Source organism: Montipora capricornis, chromosome 7 (assembly GCF_036669925.1).
Source record: "Montipora capricornis isolate CH-2021 chromosome 7, ASM3666992v2, whole genome shotgun sequence".
NCBI classification, from domain to species: Eukaryota; Metazoa; Cnidaria; class Anthozoa; order Scleractinia; family Acroporidae; genus Montipora; species Montipora capricornis.
The window spans coordinates 18,115,960-18,131,883 of NC_090889.1; the positions used below are offsets into that span (position 1 = coordinate 18,115,960).

The following is a 15,924-nucleotide window of genomic DNA, read 5'->3' on the forward strand; positions in this document are numbered from 1 at the left end:
CGGTTTTCAAATGAGTGTCGTAAAACCAAAACCAAAGTAATTACTTTGGCCAATCAAAAAGGACAGAGACAATCCAGTAAACCAATCAAAACTCGAAGTAATTACACGTAGCCGACACAAAGCGCGGGAAAACGTGCACGCGCGAGCCACGATTGGTTTTGCGTTCACTTCTGATTGGTTGAAAAAGTGGCGCGAGAACTTTGAACCAATCACTGAGTGAAGTAGATGCAAAACCAAAGTAATTCGCTAATTACTTTCGACACTCAATTGAAAACCGCTCTATAAGATTAAATTGGATTGCAATTTGGGTTTTTGGAAACTGTTCAGCCCAATAGTTTTTCAAACTTTCTCTCTGTTGTTTGTAACTTAAATTATGTATGCACGACAGACACCTTTTGTCACGAGGTTTTGAGTTGTGTAGTTCAAAAGCAATTTCTTTGTCAGCTTTAAGTTGCATAGCGAGTCCGACCGAGTAACACTAAAGTAAAACTTCAAAAAATGAAATGCATTGCCGAGACAAAGCCGCTTTAAAGTGCTCCTGTGGCCAAAAAATCAACTCTTCTTTTTCCTATGTCAACACCAAGTGCCCCAAGTTTTAAGCTTTTGGCTCAAAAAAGTCTGTGCTTAAGTTCCCTAATATCCGGGGACAACCTCAGCACAAACATTCAATAATTCCCAAGACAATACCTGATTTCTCTCGAGAGCACACGCCATTGCAACTTTGCTGCATGCGCGCTTTTCTATCACATCGGCGATACTGCTACAAAGTATTCATTTCACAAGTTGCTTACAACATTCGCGGTGTGTTACATGGGCCCTTACAATCCCTCGCCTTCGACTCGAGATTGTAAACGCCCACACACCTTATTCCAAAATGACCGCCATTTTAGTATTCTTTTGTTTGTTAGTTTTCTCTTGTTTCCTTATGGCCTCGTTCATTAGGTTAAATACTCTTTTGAATTTTACGTTTGAAAGCGAGGCCATAAAGGCCAATTTGAATGGAAACAGAAGAATGCTAAAATGGCAGCCATTTTGGAATATCGTATACACAACAGTGCCGCTTCTGTCGTAAGCACTACTAATCATATGTTCTTTCATATTTTATAATTTTACTACTATACATTTATTTATAATTTCACCTTCTTAACTGATATTCAACGAGTTTTTTCTTTTGTTTTATTGTTTTTTTCCTCTCATTTTATTGTTGTTTTTGTCGTGCGTTTTATACAAGAGGCTCTTGCTCGGATACCGAGGGAAACCTCATCCCACGCATTTGACATTAATAAATTGATTGATTGATTGGTTTATTGGTTCCTTAAAAAACGACACTGTGTAAAGCAGGATATATATATGTCATAGTTTTGCCTATAGTTTCCATGTTTATTCCAGAGTCTCTCTACAAACATATACACATTGCATTTTATCCGTCACTGACACGACGACCTCCTCTCCTTCTTCTCAGCAGATTGTGCCGCATTTTCTTCGCCCCAGCACCACGCAGATGGTAAGTGAATTCAGTGGTCACGTAAGGAACATTCAATTTCTTCGTCTAAAAAAGATTGACAGAATCAAAGAAAAATCAGTCAGGTAAATACATTGACCTTTCGACAGTTCAAATGTGTAAAGTGGGACTTATCCCGAGGATAGCACCTGACGTTAAATTTAGACTGAAGGAAATAGTTCTTCAGCCAAGTTTCCAGCAATATTAAAGACTGCCGCCTAACAAAATGTACGCGCTTTGTAAAGGAAACCTGTACTCCAACAACAACAACAACAACAACAACAAACAATTTTAAACAGCAGAAAATGTTTACAAACTCCTGCTACAAATCCCCGGCCGGGGCTTGAATCCACGAGCAACTGCCCAGCAAAAATCATAGATACAGCTGTGACTTTTTCCTCCTTAATAAACGTCATCATCATATACGTTTCCCAAACTAACGACAGCAGGAATTTTGGCCTGATACCGGTGTTATTTTCTCGATATCTTGCTTTAGGTATTTTGGAGGCATTAGGTACATGAAATCGCTTTTGTAGAAAACATTAGTGCTTCTAAGACGAGATAGGATGCACTTTTCCTTTGCCCACACCCATGCGTTCTCAAAGTATTTCGACGCTTTATCTTGCACATTTCTCTGCTCTTCGTCTTAATGTTTTATTTGGCAAAATATTCCTTCCTTGCACGTTCCTGAATTCTCGGATGGCACACGTTCGGGCCCTCCACATCCTCCAGAAAATGAGGATCTTCTCGGATCATCCCGAGCGAGATCCAGTGTTGTCGCGTCTCAAGAAGTATACGTCCCAGCTGCCTCTCTTTAAGATTGTTGCATGACCACCGATTTCGAAGCTCCGGTATGATCTTCTCGAGATGCCTCTCCCAGGAGTCGGAAGGGATCGATGTGGTTTCACATTCTTCACTCTCCCCTTGATATCACCGTTTTGTATGTTCATGTTCTGTACTTCGTCTGCACTGTCCTCATTCTCGTTATCACTTTCTTCCAGCTCAAAGGCTTTTATTCTTTCCCTCTTCTTTTCACCAAAGCCATCTGGCTGTGAGCTGGTTCTTGGCATCGGAGGGGATAGCTCTTCTGGAGTTTGTGCGATTTCACACTCCCATACAACTGACACAGTGCATCGCAATGAACCATAAGAACTGTCGCTTGTACTCTAGCTACAGAAGGTTATCTAATTTCTTCAAGGGTACGCTTTTTGCAGCGTTGTGTTCAGTGCCGAAACCCATGTCCGTCTGACAGGTTATAAACATTGGGCATCTTATTATAGCAAGGCTTGATATCTTGTACTTTCTGTCATGTGCTGCGAGACCACCGTGCTTCAATATTTTGCAGCCATCTGGGTCCATCAGTTTCGAGTGAGCCTCGTCAAGAAAAATGATAAGAATATCAGTTTCATCTACCAAGCTCTTGTTGAAAGCCTTCTGCTTCGTTATCATTGCAACGTACCTTGATGGAATGACTCGTATCATTGGCGTAAACAGGCTCGTTTTTCCGTTGTTGGTTTCTCCTATCAGACACATCACCTTTTCTTTATGCTATTTGATGCGGTATTTGAGGAATCGAACATAGCATTAACAAAAGTGTGCTATGTCTTGTTTGTCGAGGCTATTGTCTAACAATTCCTTTAAGTGTCCTGGAGTTTCGTTGTGATCGTATGCAATATTAGTTTCCTTTGCAGCCGTTATTAGGGTCGTCACGCAACGCTCCTCCCCACAAACGGCCAGCGTAATGCGATCTAAGTCCTTGGAGATTGTTTGCAAATGTTTTTCTCTTGATGGGATTCAAAATAAACGTCCTTTAACTAACCGAAAAGCACTTATCCTCCAGACCTCGATCAAGTCAAAGTTTAAACTCAGTTGTTCGCACTCTTTGTCTCTAAGGATTTCTATGATCTTGTTCAGATGTTTGATAATTTTAATTGTATCTTTGAACCTGTCGTTGCTTCCCAGCAGTGAAAGGATTTTTTTCATTGAACAGCAACGCTGATAGGTGTACTTAGAAGTGTTCACCTGTTTGAAGACCTCCCCTCTGTAGAGAGCGTAATCCAATTTCCCCATAACTCGTTCAATATCGTTCAACGCCACCACAATCGGCGATCCAAGAGATTTTGTTGCGACTTTCGGCAAATCGCAGGTTTCAGTCTGTGCCAAACACTTTGAATCTGGATGGGTTCCTCAATCACTTGATTTTGTATCAACTGGAGATTGTGAGATTGTCCACTTCGGTCTGTATAAGTGGTTGCTGTGATCTTGAGTCTCAAAGATGAAAAGTCCCACGGAGAAAGCACGGAAACTGAGAACTTACAGTACTAGCAGTAGTAGTAGTAGTAGTAGTAGTAGTAGTAGTAGTAGTAGTAGTAGTAGTAGTAGTAGTGGTGGTGGTGGTGGTGGTGGTGGTGGTAGCGGTAGCGGTAGCGGCAGCGGCAGTAGCAGTAGCAGCAGCGGTAGTACAAATAGCTTTCTTCACTGTCTCCGTTGAACATTTTATGATTTTCCGATTAATTGTCCGCCACCGCCGTCTTCATCATCATCATCACAAAAGTGACGATAAAAGTTAGTGACCTTGTAATCCTAATTTTCAAGTAGTAGACATAAACAAACACCCCTTGCTCAAAATGGGTCTCACTGCAACTCCAAGCCTACTGTTGCATATGGGTAGTTGTTTTTTGGACTAAAGAAGAACTTTGCGTCACCTTTTTTTTACAAAGCGTGTACCGCAATCCTGAAAATAAGTGAGTTTTAATTTTACGAAGACGAAAAGCAAGTACAAACCGAGAGCAGCAGAGCAGCTGGAATTTCCAAGTTCCCTTTCAATAATGTGTTCACTCGATGGAGAGCGTCTAATGGCAACGGTGTCAAAACATACAGAACTTTCCTTACAGGATCAACGTTGCGCACGATTCCTGCAACACAAATCAGCATTAAGTATGCGGAAGTCAATGCTTTGTTTTTTCAAGCATGAGAAATGCGTGACGAGTTGAAACACAAGGCTCGAAGTAAATTTTCAGGAATAAGCGTTGCGTGACGAGCTTATCAAAGCCAGCAAAAATTTAGTTTTCATTCGCAGGCAGCGTTTTAGAACTGCACTCAACATGCACGATACGACAAAAAGAGGTTACGACAGCAACTGCTGTACATAGCATGAACTCAAACTAGTTCAAAAGGACGAAGTTTTTCTTTTTAGCTGCTAAATATTTTTAATTTATTTCGATAAGCAACCGATTTTCTTCCGATGTTTTGTCGTTCTCTGCTCCCCTTTCAATAACCGCCCTCTTTGTGTGTCACTCCACACAAAATATTCGGTAATAGGTGGTTTGCAACCAATCTCTAGAGACAAAGAAAACAAAGCTGCAATGTACAATTGCTGGCCTATACGGCCTACAGAGTTTTTATGGTTTTGGCATCTCTATAAAGCGTAGATAAATGTCCCAAAACTAATTTTTCGATCACGTCACTTTTTGATCCCGAAGTCAAGCTTCAAATTTAGCGCTTTGGCCACGCCCAAACAAGTCGACCGCGTAATCGAAGATTGGTGACTAGTAGCGTCACTTCAGGGGCGACTCGAAATTGAAAGAGATAGCTTGACTACCTTCATAGACAATCTGATTCATCGTGTAGTTTCATTAAGCGACACTTTAGGACACAGTTTAGGACATCAAAGCGACTTTTCTTTTGAAGATCATGGCAACGGTCTTTCATCGGATTCGAACGAAGAGATACAGTTCGAAGATCTAGACTGGTTTGACGGTGATGCTCCTTCCAACTGAAAAGAATGCCCCGATTTGTCAAGAGGCACTGGCAGATGAAGATTGGCTTCGCGAATATAATTGTGAAAGGAAAAAAATAACAGACAACAACAGCTACAAAACAAGTTTGACAGCATTGTAACGAAAACAGAAGGCGTACAAGCTTGGACAAGAAATTAAACGCGAGTAACTAACAAAATAAACTGAAATGCCCAATTTTCACACAGCTACTGTAAAATGACTTCAATCGGATAAATCTTCTTCTCCCCAGCTATTGCGCTGTTCCCTAGCATTTAAGATTTCCAAACAATAACCGCCGCGGGAAGTCCTCAAGAGCGAAGTGACAACAACACAGAGTGGATGAAACACTTGGTGTCCATTTGTCGCGCTTTAAATTCACAAAGTCCGTCCATTTCTTCTTTCTGGCCTTTGTTTCACTTCGATCGTCGCTACAAATGGAATTTTATGTAATGTTATGCCCTTTTCTGCATCAGGAATATTTGAACAACCTACAACAACACATCTATCAGGCATAATTTCCGAAGAAAAAAACAAAAATGATCCTCCAAAAAAATTGAATTTGGCGCGCGGTTCCTGAAATGACGTCACAGTCGATTCTGGAACCAAGTCTCTTTCTGGTGCTGTCTCCAGGTCACCTTGATTAGGCGTTACCAAAGCGCGAACTTTGAAGCTTGATTTTGAAAACTTATTTTTGGGACATTTATCTACGCTTAATTTTATAGAAATGCCAAGACCACGAAAATCCTGTAGGCTGTAAAGACACTTTATTAAACGACAACAACAAGGTAACGGAAAACGGCATCACGTTTACGTGAGACGGCAAACGTTGGTTTGCCGTTTCACGTTTCACGCAAAATGGAGCGAAGCTTGTGACTTTAGCTTCACGTGACCCACGGCAACTCGGATTGTACTCTGTGGTTGATCTCGAGTATTTAGCTAACAAAAAAACAAAGCTGAAAAAATCGGAGTCTTTTTAAACAACGTTTGTTTCTTGTTTGACTCACCGAAAAATGGTATTGGGGTTCGTTCTTTTTTTTTCAACAAACGTGTTATGAAAAAAGAAGAACAAGACGAAAATTCCACGTATAAGGCAAACGCGAAAAATGGCGAGAAAATCATGGTCACGTGGTCACTTTTGCCATTCGCGTTTCACGTGATCTCTCTAACATGATCAGGCAAAATCCACTTTCATTGTTCTGAGTACCTTTGGCCAAACTACACTCGTTTCAGGTATTTTTTATAGTCCCTTGAGGTATTTTCAAAATGGTGGATATTAACGAATAAAGGTCCAATTTGGAACTAATAAAAACTCCTAACCTAATCCGATGCATTCTGCTATTGGATTGTCCGTGAAGTAACAAGGTTCGAAATTATCCGCATCCTCTCGACGATGCATCTGAAGAAATTTCAAAAGGATAAGAACAGAGTAAGTAAAGTATAAGTGTAAATGGGTTAAAACCAGTGGCAACCTAACAACTCACTAGTCTCTAAGGAGGACTTTCGCTCAGGTTACCGAAACATCAATCAAAAACAAGTTATTGTATGGACCAAACCCACCTAAACGATCGCGTCCGTTTTTCAAATGCGAGGTTTTTTTTGTAAACCACAGGAAAAAAGAAAGCTCTCTCCTATAGAAAGCATTCAATACAGTGATATGCTAGCGGATTGGTTTACTATATTGATAAAAGACAAAATAACGAATTAACACAAATCGATTTGAGATGCGGTAAAAGACAAAAAATAAAAATGCCTTCTTTTTCAATATGGCTACCGTTTCATTGCCTACACCTCTAACATGGCTACCGTCACTTCAATGTAGACACACTGTATATGCACATCGTAGAAACAATACTTACGTCCAGTAATGCACGTAATTATATTCATGCTCAATAATGATGAATGTCACGGAGTGTTTCAAATAGTTATTTACAACAACAAAATTAAAGGAAAGATTGAAGTGATCCTTGCACGTAACCGTATACACACCTGGAAAAGTCACGCGGCTTAAACGGCATTCGAACCCATGCCGTCTGCAATGCCGCTGCGATACTCTCTAACGGTGCCTGAGCTATGAAGCCACACAGTTAAGAGAAGGTCAATTTGTTGGGCTCATGTGTTCCCGTGAAAGGACTCAATGAAGTAAATGCATATGTTTGAAGCCCGGGTTAAAGAAGAAATTTAGAGAAGTCATCCTCGCACTTGGCTGGACAATGGAAGCTAATAGGGCCGTTTATATGAGAGAAAATAAGCCGTGGCTTACTCTGGCCGCGGCGTACATAATACGCGAAAGGAACTATTTATACGGGTATAAACTCCCCGGCCAGGATGAGCCGCGGCTTGAGAAAGCCGTGAACGTAGATTTTGTACCATTTACACGCGGTGTTCGCGTCTTATGTAAGCCGCGGCTTATTTTCTCTCGGATAAACGGCCATATTAGCGCCGTTTCTACCAGAGAAAATAAGCCGCGGCTTTCTCTGGCCGCGGCGTACATAATACTCGAAAGGAACTATTTATACGAGTATAACTCCCAGGCCATGATAAGCCGCGGCTTGAGAAAGCCGCGAACGTAGATTTTGTACCATTTATAGGGGGTGTTTGCGTCTTATGTAAGCCGCGGCCAGAGTAAACCGCGGCTTATTTTCTCTCGTATAAACGGCCCTATTGTCTCTTATAGACACTTGCAAGATTTAGGTGGCTTCAGGCGCGTAGCGCGGTCATTAGGGAGCTTAAGCACGCGCGTTTTTGAGACGCGGACGGCAACCGGAAGAGAACATTTTGCGTGCCAGGGCAGTGGTGTCTCCCAGATTTTTATACTAATCATCTCTAATGGAGAAAATATACTTAGTAATGGAAATGTAGTTGTGTCGTCGTTGTGTAAATACAAGTTAAAAGAGAAAACAGCTCACTTCCGGTTGCCGTCCGCGTCTCAAAAACGCGCGTGCTTAAGCTTCCTATTTTTTCAAGTACGCACAAGTACATATGATCTAGAAACCTAAGTAAACTGAGCGAAAAATACTGCGTTCTTTATTTCTTGTCGAAATAGTTGTGTGAATAAAAGCAAAGACCAAAGCGTCTAGCCCTTATTTTGAGCAAACTTGGCGCAAACAAAACATTGTTTTGGTTGTGCTAGCGTGACTGGAATTGTCAAGAACGTTCTGGGAACGTCGCTCCTTTGTCAAGAACGTTCTTGGAACTTCGCTCATTTGCAACCTCGCCTTTTTGTTGCACGCTGGCCAAACAACACTGCATTGTTAGTGCAAAAAAGGTACAATGCAAAACTAAGTTAGAACATGGTATAGCTTGTCTTTTAGTTTTTAGAATTTAATCAAAGTGGTGCTTTCATCACGAAATCTTGGTTGCGTACAAGTAAAATGTTAAAAAATGGAAACAATTGCTAAAAAATTCAAAATTTTCTGGTCACTTCAAGTACACACGTGCGTATATGCGTATAGGACGCCACGCGCCTGGGATTCAACGGGATTCGAGCCCAAGACCTTTGTGATGCCAGTGCAGTGCTCTGCCAACTGAGCTATGAAGCTCACATCACCACGCTCACAGTTATTCTTACGTTGAGAGTTATTGTCGATGCTTATTTCCCTTTCGTAAACGGTCGTTGCCATTTGAAAGGGTCGATGCCATTTGAAAGGGTCGATGCCATTTTTTAGCTCTGAATTTCACTCATTAAAACAACCGTTTACGAAAGAGAAATTTGCATCGTAAATGTGTTTCCTTACTTACAGAGCACGGTTTAATGGACACTTTGTCATCTTCATTGCTTGTACATCAGGACGGATTTGATTAGAGGAAGGAAAAAGAAAACTTCTAGACGCTTATGAAAATCAAACTGCATTTTACATACCTGATCGGGGCTAGTTTCTCCAAGCCCTACAACACTAGCATTCACAGAATAAAGAATCTGATCCCATGGAAGCTGCAAAAGAAAAATCATCACTTGTCAGATAATGAACAATCAAGAATGGTTGGTAAAAATAATTCAAGTCAAGCATGTTCGTTAAAACAACAACTTAATATAAAAGTCGTCAAGGCCTTGACTATATACTACTTTTATTGGAATTTTATTGATTTCTTTATCTGAGAATTTCCTTCAAAATTCCATTTCCTCGATCCGTATATATATATATTCCTTACTTCAAAGCTTGAAGTACTCTTTTGTTACTCCAATAAATTACGGTCGGAAAAAAAGAGGCTCAATTTTACATAACCTGTAGTATGAATCGAGAAAAAGAAGGCTGCAAAGATTCTTTTGTGCAAAATCGATCTGGAAATAAATAGGTCTTTGAAAACGCCACGTTCTTCTGTGCAAGCACAGTCCTCAATCTCGACCCCAGAGCTCTTCTCTTGACTGAGGAAGAGAAGAGCTCTGGGGAACCTTGAAACAAAGTGTCTTCTCATTGGTTTTCGTGAAGAACAATGAACAGCATCTCTGATTGGTGCATTCATGTTAGCGCGAGGAGAGAGCAGGCGCCGTAAGGATGAAATAGCCAATTTTTGGCTAAAAGACTCCTACGATGCATGTCCTCTGGTGACGAGAATGGCACAGTCCTTTACTGTGGATCGTTACCTCTGTATGCATGATATGAATTGCAACTTGCTTCCAAGGCACACTGTAGGGAACACAAGAGAGTAGAGATGTAATTCCACTGGTGTGGGGACCACAATGTCTTGTGTTTGGTTTTATCCGGCTGAAATACGACAACAATGCCAAAACACGTTTATCGCTTGCGGTGAACTCCGACCTGAGGAAACAACATAAGATACAAACTTCTTTTAACAAGTTTCCAACAAATCACCTTATTTTTAAAGAGGAACAATATGTGCATTTTGCCACGTTTTTACTTAAGTCCCTCTTCAGAAAAATGCGCGGGCACATAAACGTAGCTTCCTCTTCTTCTTCTTCTACTACCACTACCACTAATACTCCCACAATCGCTACCACTTCTACTACTACTACTACTACCACCACCACCACCACCACCACCACTACTACTACTACTACTACTACTACTACTACTACTACTACTACTACTACTACTACTACCACCACCACCACCACCACTAGCACTACTACCACCACTACACTACTACTGTTACCACTACTACCACCACTACAATACTACTACTACCACGACTACACTACTACCACCACTACACTACTATCACTACCACTACTACCATCACTACACTACTACCACCACTACACTACTACTACTACCACCACTACACTACTACTACTACCACCACTACACTACTACCACTACCACGACTACACTAATACCACCACTACACTACTATCACTACCACTACTACCATGACTATACTACTACCACCACTACACTACTAACACTACCACTACTACCACCACTACACTACTACCACCACTACACTACTACCACTACTGTCACTACCAGTACCACTCAAAGAAACCAACACGTTAAAAAATCATGGCTTGAGTGGGGCTCGAACCTATGACCGTGCGCTAGCGCTGCACTGGTCAGTACCATCTAAGCTATCAAGCCAACTGAGTGTTCTTCAATTGTGAGTTCGTTATATACTGCAAGAGTTGAATGAATTGTTTGCATAGACTGAAACTGTTGGATAGTGACGTATCCACGGGATAAAGTTATGCAGCCTTTCAGCAAATAGGGCCTGGACAGAATGTGTAAATTGAAAACCTCTTACCCGGAACTATTGCCTTTATTCCCTCTGGCGTCAAGCTGCAAAACAACAGGCTGAAACAACGATCTAGCTGACGTTATCATTTGTTCATGCTGTTGTCCTTTCTTTAGAGATACAATCTCGTCTCTGCAAATATTAGTAAAAACTCATGAGGATCATCACCATATCTTTGTTTACCCTCGGATTTTACAAAACTTTGGTGTAGCTCCTATCTCCGAACGTTTTCCTTCCCAACCGTGAAATACCACAGAAAACAACACTGGGAACGCCATGCCCCACTCTTTGAGAAAAGTGTGTGGGTTCTTACGTCGCACAGGGTTTTGAACATTGAAGGGTTGTGATACGGGGCCTACGGTTTATAGTCCTTATCCGAGAAGACTGAGAGTCTAACCATTTGCAGATGTCATTAGAAACGCAAGCACTACTGGTATTCTGATTGACTCTCATCTAAACTGGAAAAAACAAGTTGAATTTATAGGTAAAAAAATCAGGAGAAGTATTGGCATCTTATGCAAGTTAAGACATTATGTTGATTTGGATATTTTGGTGAAACTCTATTACGCTTTTATTTATCTTTTTTGGACCAATGGAATTCTAATTTGGGGAAATACCTATGAAACTACTCTCAAACCTATATTTATACTACAAAAGAAAGCAGTACGCATCATCACATTTTCTAAACTAGATAGTTACTCTAGTCCTTTATTCAAATCTCTTGGATTAATTAAGTTTTTTGATATTGCTTTATTTCAAATTGCGATTTTTATGTACAAATTTCATAATAATATGCTGCCTGCTGCATTTCATTCTTTTTTTTACCAAGGTATCAAGTGTTCATAACTATAACACTAGATTTGCAGCAAAACACACTTACTATCTTCCTTATGCTAGAGGCAATTATGGCAAATTTTATATCCGTTTTCAAGGTCCATCTGTCGGGAATACCATTGATGACAAAGTAAAACTATCATCCTCTATATCAGTCTTCAAAAAACGATTGAAGAACTAATATTTTGAAATATATTAAGGGTTATTTGCTAATTCTCAATTCACATACCCGTGTTATGCCTTATCAAAGATAAATTGTGGCCGAAAATATTTTGTAATGCGTTATACAAGGTAAAAAAGCCAAATTAATATCGTGCTTATCTTAAGAAGACGTTCATGATGTTTTCCAGGGGAGATGTAACTAATTCTCATCAACATAGCCGTGTCTCATGGTCTTTCAAATGTCCCTGGGGAGTTCCATGAACAAATAAGGTATCTACCCCGGGAGTGCGTGGTTATCAGGTAAGTTGACATTTGGTAGCTTTTACGTGAATAAGAATAAAATAAAATAATTTCTGTTGTAAGTATCTCAGCTTGCAGTGTCGCTGTTTCCACGCTGCAGCGAGGGATTTTGAAGGAGTAGGAGCTGCCTTAAACAAAGATCTATCATGAATTATGACTACCAACCTCTGGGCGCAGGGGCGAATATCTTCTTCCCCCTTGGCAGAAAATACCCATCCTGGAGCATGCGTCAACAATCCAGTTGTTAGCTTTGGGAGATTCTTAAAAGCACGCTTGCAGCTATCAGCGTACTTGAACTGTATGATGTGTGATGGTTGGACCAAGCGGATCACGTCAAACAGCAATGGTACACCCAGGCCTGGGATAAAACAACAGAAAACTATGAAAATCTACGGCTCAACTTTAACTAAACACAGTTCACATTATTTGTCTTCACTGAAACAGACTCCCGTACACCAAAAGCTGGAATCCTGACATGTCCTCCTTCGACTTTTTTGTGATAAATAAAACTTGGCCTTTAAGATGGTTTATCTTGATATTAATGGAGAAAAGGAATTATAATTTCGTGATTGCTGAAGTCCCGTCCACACGAAGCATATTCAAATGGTTTTCACGCGTCCACACGAAAACGCTAAAACGATGCGAACACGATAGTTTCCCTTACAAAGCATGCGCACTACTAGCACTTTATGAGCCCGCACGCAGTTGATAGGTGTTCATGTTTAGTGTTGTTGTATTTTCTAACATGTCGAAATCAGCGAAAAAATGCAGTAAATCCACGAAAATTAACCTATCTTTTTTACAAATTCGTTTAACAGACCTTATTGTTGCAGCTGACACGGAAAGCAACCTTGTTATGTTCAATCACTTCCTTAAATACTCAGCTTGAAGATTTAACAATGAAAAATGCAACTGCATGAAAGCTATTAAACTTGAGAGAAGCCCAAGAAGTAAAGACACAAGTTGTCTAGAATCTGTCATCTTCATTTACGAAGACAGGGCATGACTGGACTCGAGCGATGACATCATCGTATTCGAAAACCTCCGTTTTCGTCCGTCCACATCTGTACGTCCACTCTAGAGACCGTTTTCGAAAACCTCCGTTTTAGGTGACCGAATACGCCGTTTACGTGTGGACAAAAGGCAAAAACGGAAATATCTGGAACAAAACGCTTTGTTCCCAAAGGCTTTGATTTGGTTGCACCATTGAGTTAAGCCTGGTTTTCACTAGCGACGCAAGCACATCTGCAAGCACAAGCATAAGTAGCTTATGCCCGCGGTTTCAGAGTGAAAATCGAGAATGAATGATTCTCTGTTGCATGCCTACGTTGTCGTCAAAACCTCCAATAGACCATTTTGCAGTTGTATGCTTAGTTACCTGGCCTGTGAATGAAAGTGAGGCTAGAGTTGACATTGTTGTGATAAAAATCTCACTGCTTTTCTTGTGTAAATTCAAAGTAATTAGCATGAGAACCAAATCATTAACATAAGAAAAGCAGGGAGGTCTGTATCATAACAAGGTCAACGCCAGCCTCACTTTCATTTAAAGGCCAGGTAACTAAGCACATAACTGCAAAAAGGTCAATTTGGTGATTGCTGAGTACCGCAAACATTTGCGCTAAAATGCGTGCCGCAGGTGCATGTCGATTATTTTTCCTCTTTTAGCCAATAGTATTTTAAACTTTTTTGGTGGCGTTGTTCCTACTAACCGTGTCGTCGTTTTTTAAACTTTCTCATAGCACCAGTGGTTAAAAGAGAAAAAAATACATGTAAGTATGCTCGCACGTTCAGCACGCACTTTTAATAGCACGCATTTTAGCACACACATTTCTCTGCGCAACAATAGTGAGTTTAAGAGACGACGAGCGCTACGACTACGACAACGCCACAAAACAATAGTATCAGTGGCTAAATGAGCATAAATAATCGTGCAGTACGGATTTTAGCAAGTACAAGTGTGTTTGCAGTCCTCTGCGTGACGACGACGTGAAATCACCAAATTTGAGGTTTTGAAGACAACGTAAGTATGAAACAGAGACTCTTTTATATCTCTATTTTCACTCTGAAACCGCTCGTACCAATTTATTTTTAGGATACTACGCCCAGATTGTGAGACTGAATAATCTCGAAAGACTGATGATAGAACCAAATTATACTTTGAGGCAACTCTTTCGTCGACCTTCGCCGTCGTGGACGTTAAGATCCCTAATGACGTTAAATCACCAAATTTGATGACAACCGATAAAGACAACGACAATCTACTCTCGAGAAAGGGAAATCAAGAACACCTATGCCAAGCAGAGTCCTCTTTCCTACAGTGTTCATTGCAAGAGCTTAAGTTTGAGTGCGGTTAATTTTCTTACCCTTAATCCATCCTTGTGTATTAACAATCAGTGGAATCTTATTCCTGTAGTTATCAGCATACGTTTGATAGACATAATGAATACATTGCATGAAAAATCCTGGTTTATCCCTTGGCGATATATCGCCAAAAAAGACAGACCTGCGAAAAATGCGATTAATAAGTAAATAAACACGTACGGCCTTTTTAAAACACTTCATTGTCTTTGAATCATATGGTCAATAGTTTCTTGACAGCTACTTAGAATATTGGTCAAGACTTATAGTCATTTTACGAATTTGATCCGTCACTCAGTTTCAGTTGACGTCCCCTATGGTCCTTGTCCACCAACTTTGTTACAAATGATGCCAGAAGCCTGGGCTTGAAAATAAGATAGCGATTCCTGATTGGCTAGCGGCGCGAACGAGACTCGATTCAGGACACAACTTTGTTGGAAGAGCAGCAAAACAATGCAACATTGTTGCGTCGCGCAGAACTAGAACTGCTGGTCGCAGTATTTGATCAAAAGCAAACTCCATCCAACACTTGATCAAATTGGCTTTATACCGAAACAAAAACAAAAAAAAAAAACGAGCGCGAATTTTCATTGGCTCAGCGAACACGGATGGAAACAACGTCATCTCTCCAGGGAACTTGCCAAAAAGTTTCGCTTTGATGTCATTTGAGATGAAGTAATGTGATTGGGCAATCGAACTGATTAATGCCCATATTAGGAGTTTCCTTTGGGGGGAATAAGGAGAAGGTTCGTTTTAATCTTGCCAAACGTTGGTCCGTGAAACAAATTGTTGCGAACACTTTTCAAGGTCATGCGAAAGTCGCTCTAATGTTAGTTGTGAAAAGAGGAAAAATAATCGTGCTCTACGTGCGGCACGCGTTTTAGCACATATTCTTGACATGAAATCACCAACTTTGAGGTTTCGTGATAACGCGAGCATACAAATGTGAACCTTTCATTGTCTATTTTTGCTTTGAACCCGCTCGTACCCATTTTATTTTAAGGATACTTCGCCCTCCAGCAATTAAGTTATTAACGCTAATTCAGTGACAGAGTTGAACGCTTCCGTGTAAGCTGATGTGTAAACAAGTCGCACTGCATTTCCGCAACATTATATCCTGGTAGTCTACTTCCTTAATCACAATGTTTATCTGTAGTAATTACAGACCTCTCTGGTTGCTGAAGATGGGTGAAAGGTGGACCTGTGTGAAACGAAAGAAATAAGTAACTGATGAAAGAAAGAACAAACAACACATTGTGAATTTAAAGTAATCAAGCAGGATTGTGGAACATTCTTGCC

General features: G+C 40.6%; 1 protein-coding gene across 2 annotated transcripts; it reads right to left on the minus strand.

Annotated features, from left to right (window-relative positions):
- Positions 1-424: 424 nt before the first annotated feature.
- Positions 425-15,902, minus strand: LOC138055888 (polynucleotide 5'-hydroxyl-kinase NOL9-like). 2 transcript variants are annotated; one of them, XM_068901757.1, is made up of 9 exons: positions 15,793-15,902; positions 14,631-14,770; positions 12,433-12,625; positions 10,981-11,103; positions 9,863-10,037; positions 9,140-9,211; positions 6,598-6,676; positions 4,286-4,416; positions 425-1,549 (listed from the first exon to the last, which is right to left on the minus strand). In XM_068901757.1, exons 2-9 carry the CDS (start codon positions 14,719-14,721, stop codon positions 1,421-1,423), a joined length of 993 nt encoding a protein of 330 aa, XP_068757858.1. In that variant the 5' UTR covers positions 14,722-14,770; positions 15,793-15,902; the 3' UTR covers positions 425-1,420. The 2 variants fall into 2 exon arrangements, with proteins under 2 accessions (XP_068757858.1, XP_068757857.1); XM_068901756.1 differs by lacking the exon at positions 15,793-15,902 and having other exon boundaries at positions 14,631-14,962.
- Positions 15,903-15,924: the final 22 nt, after the last annotated feature.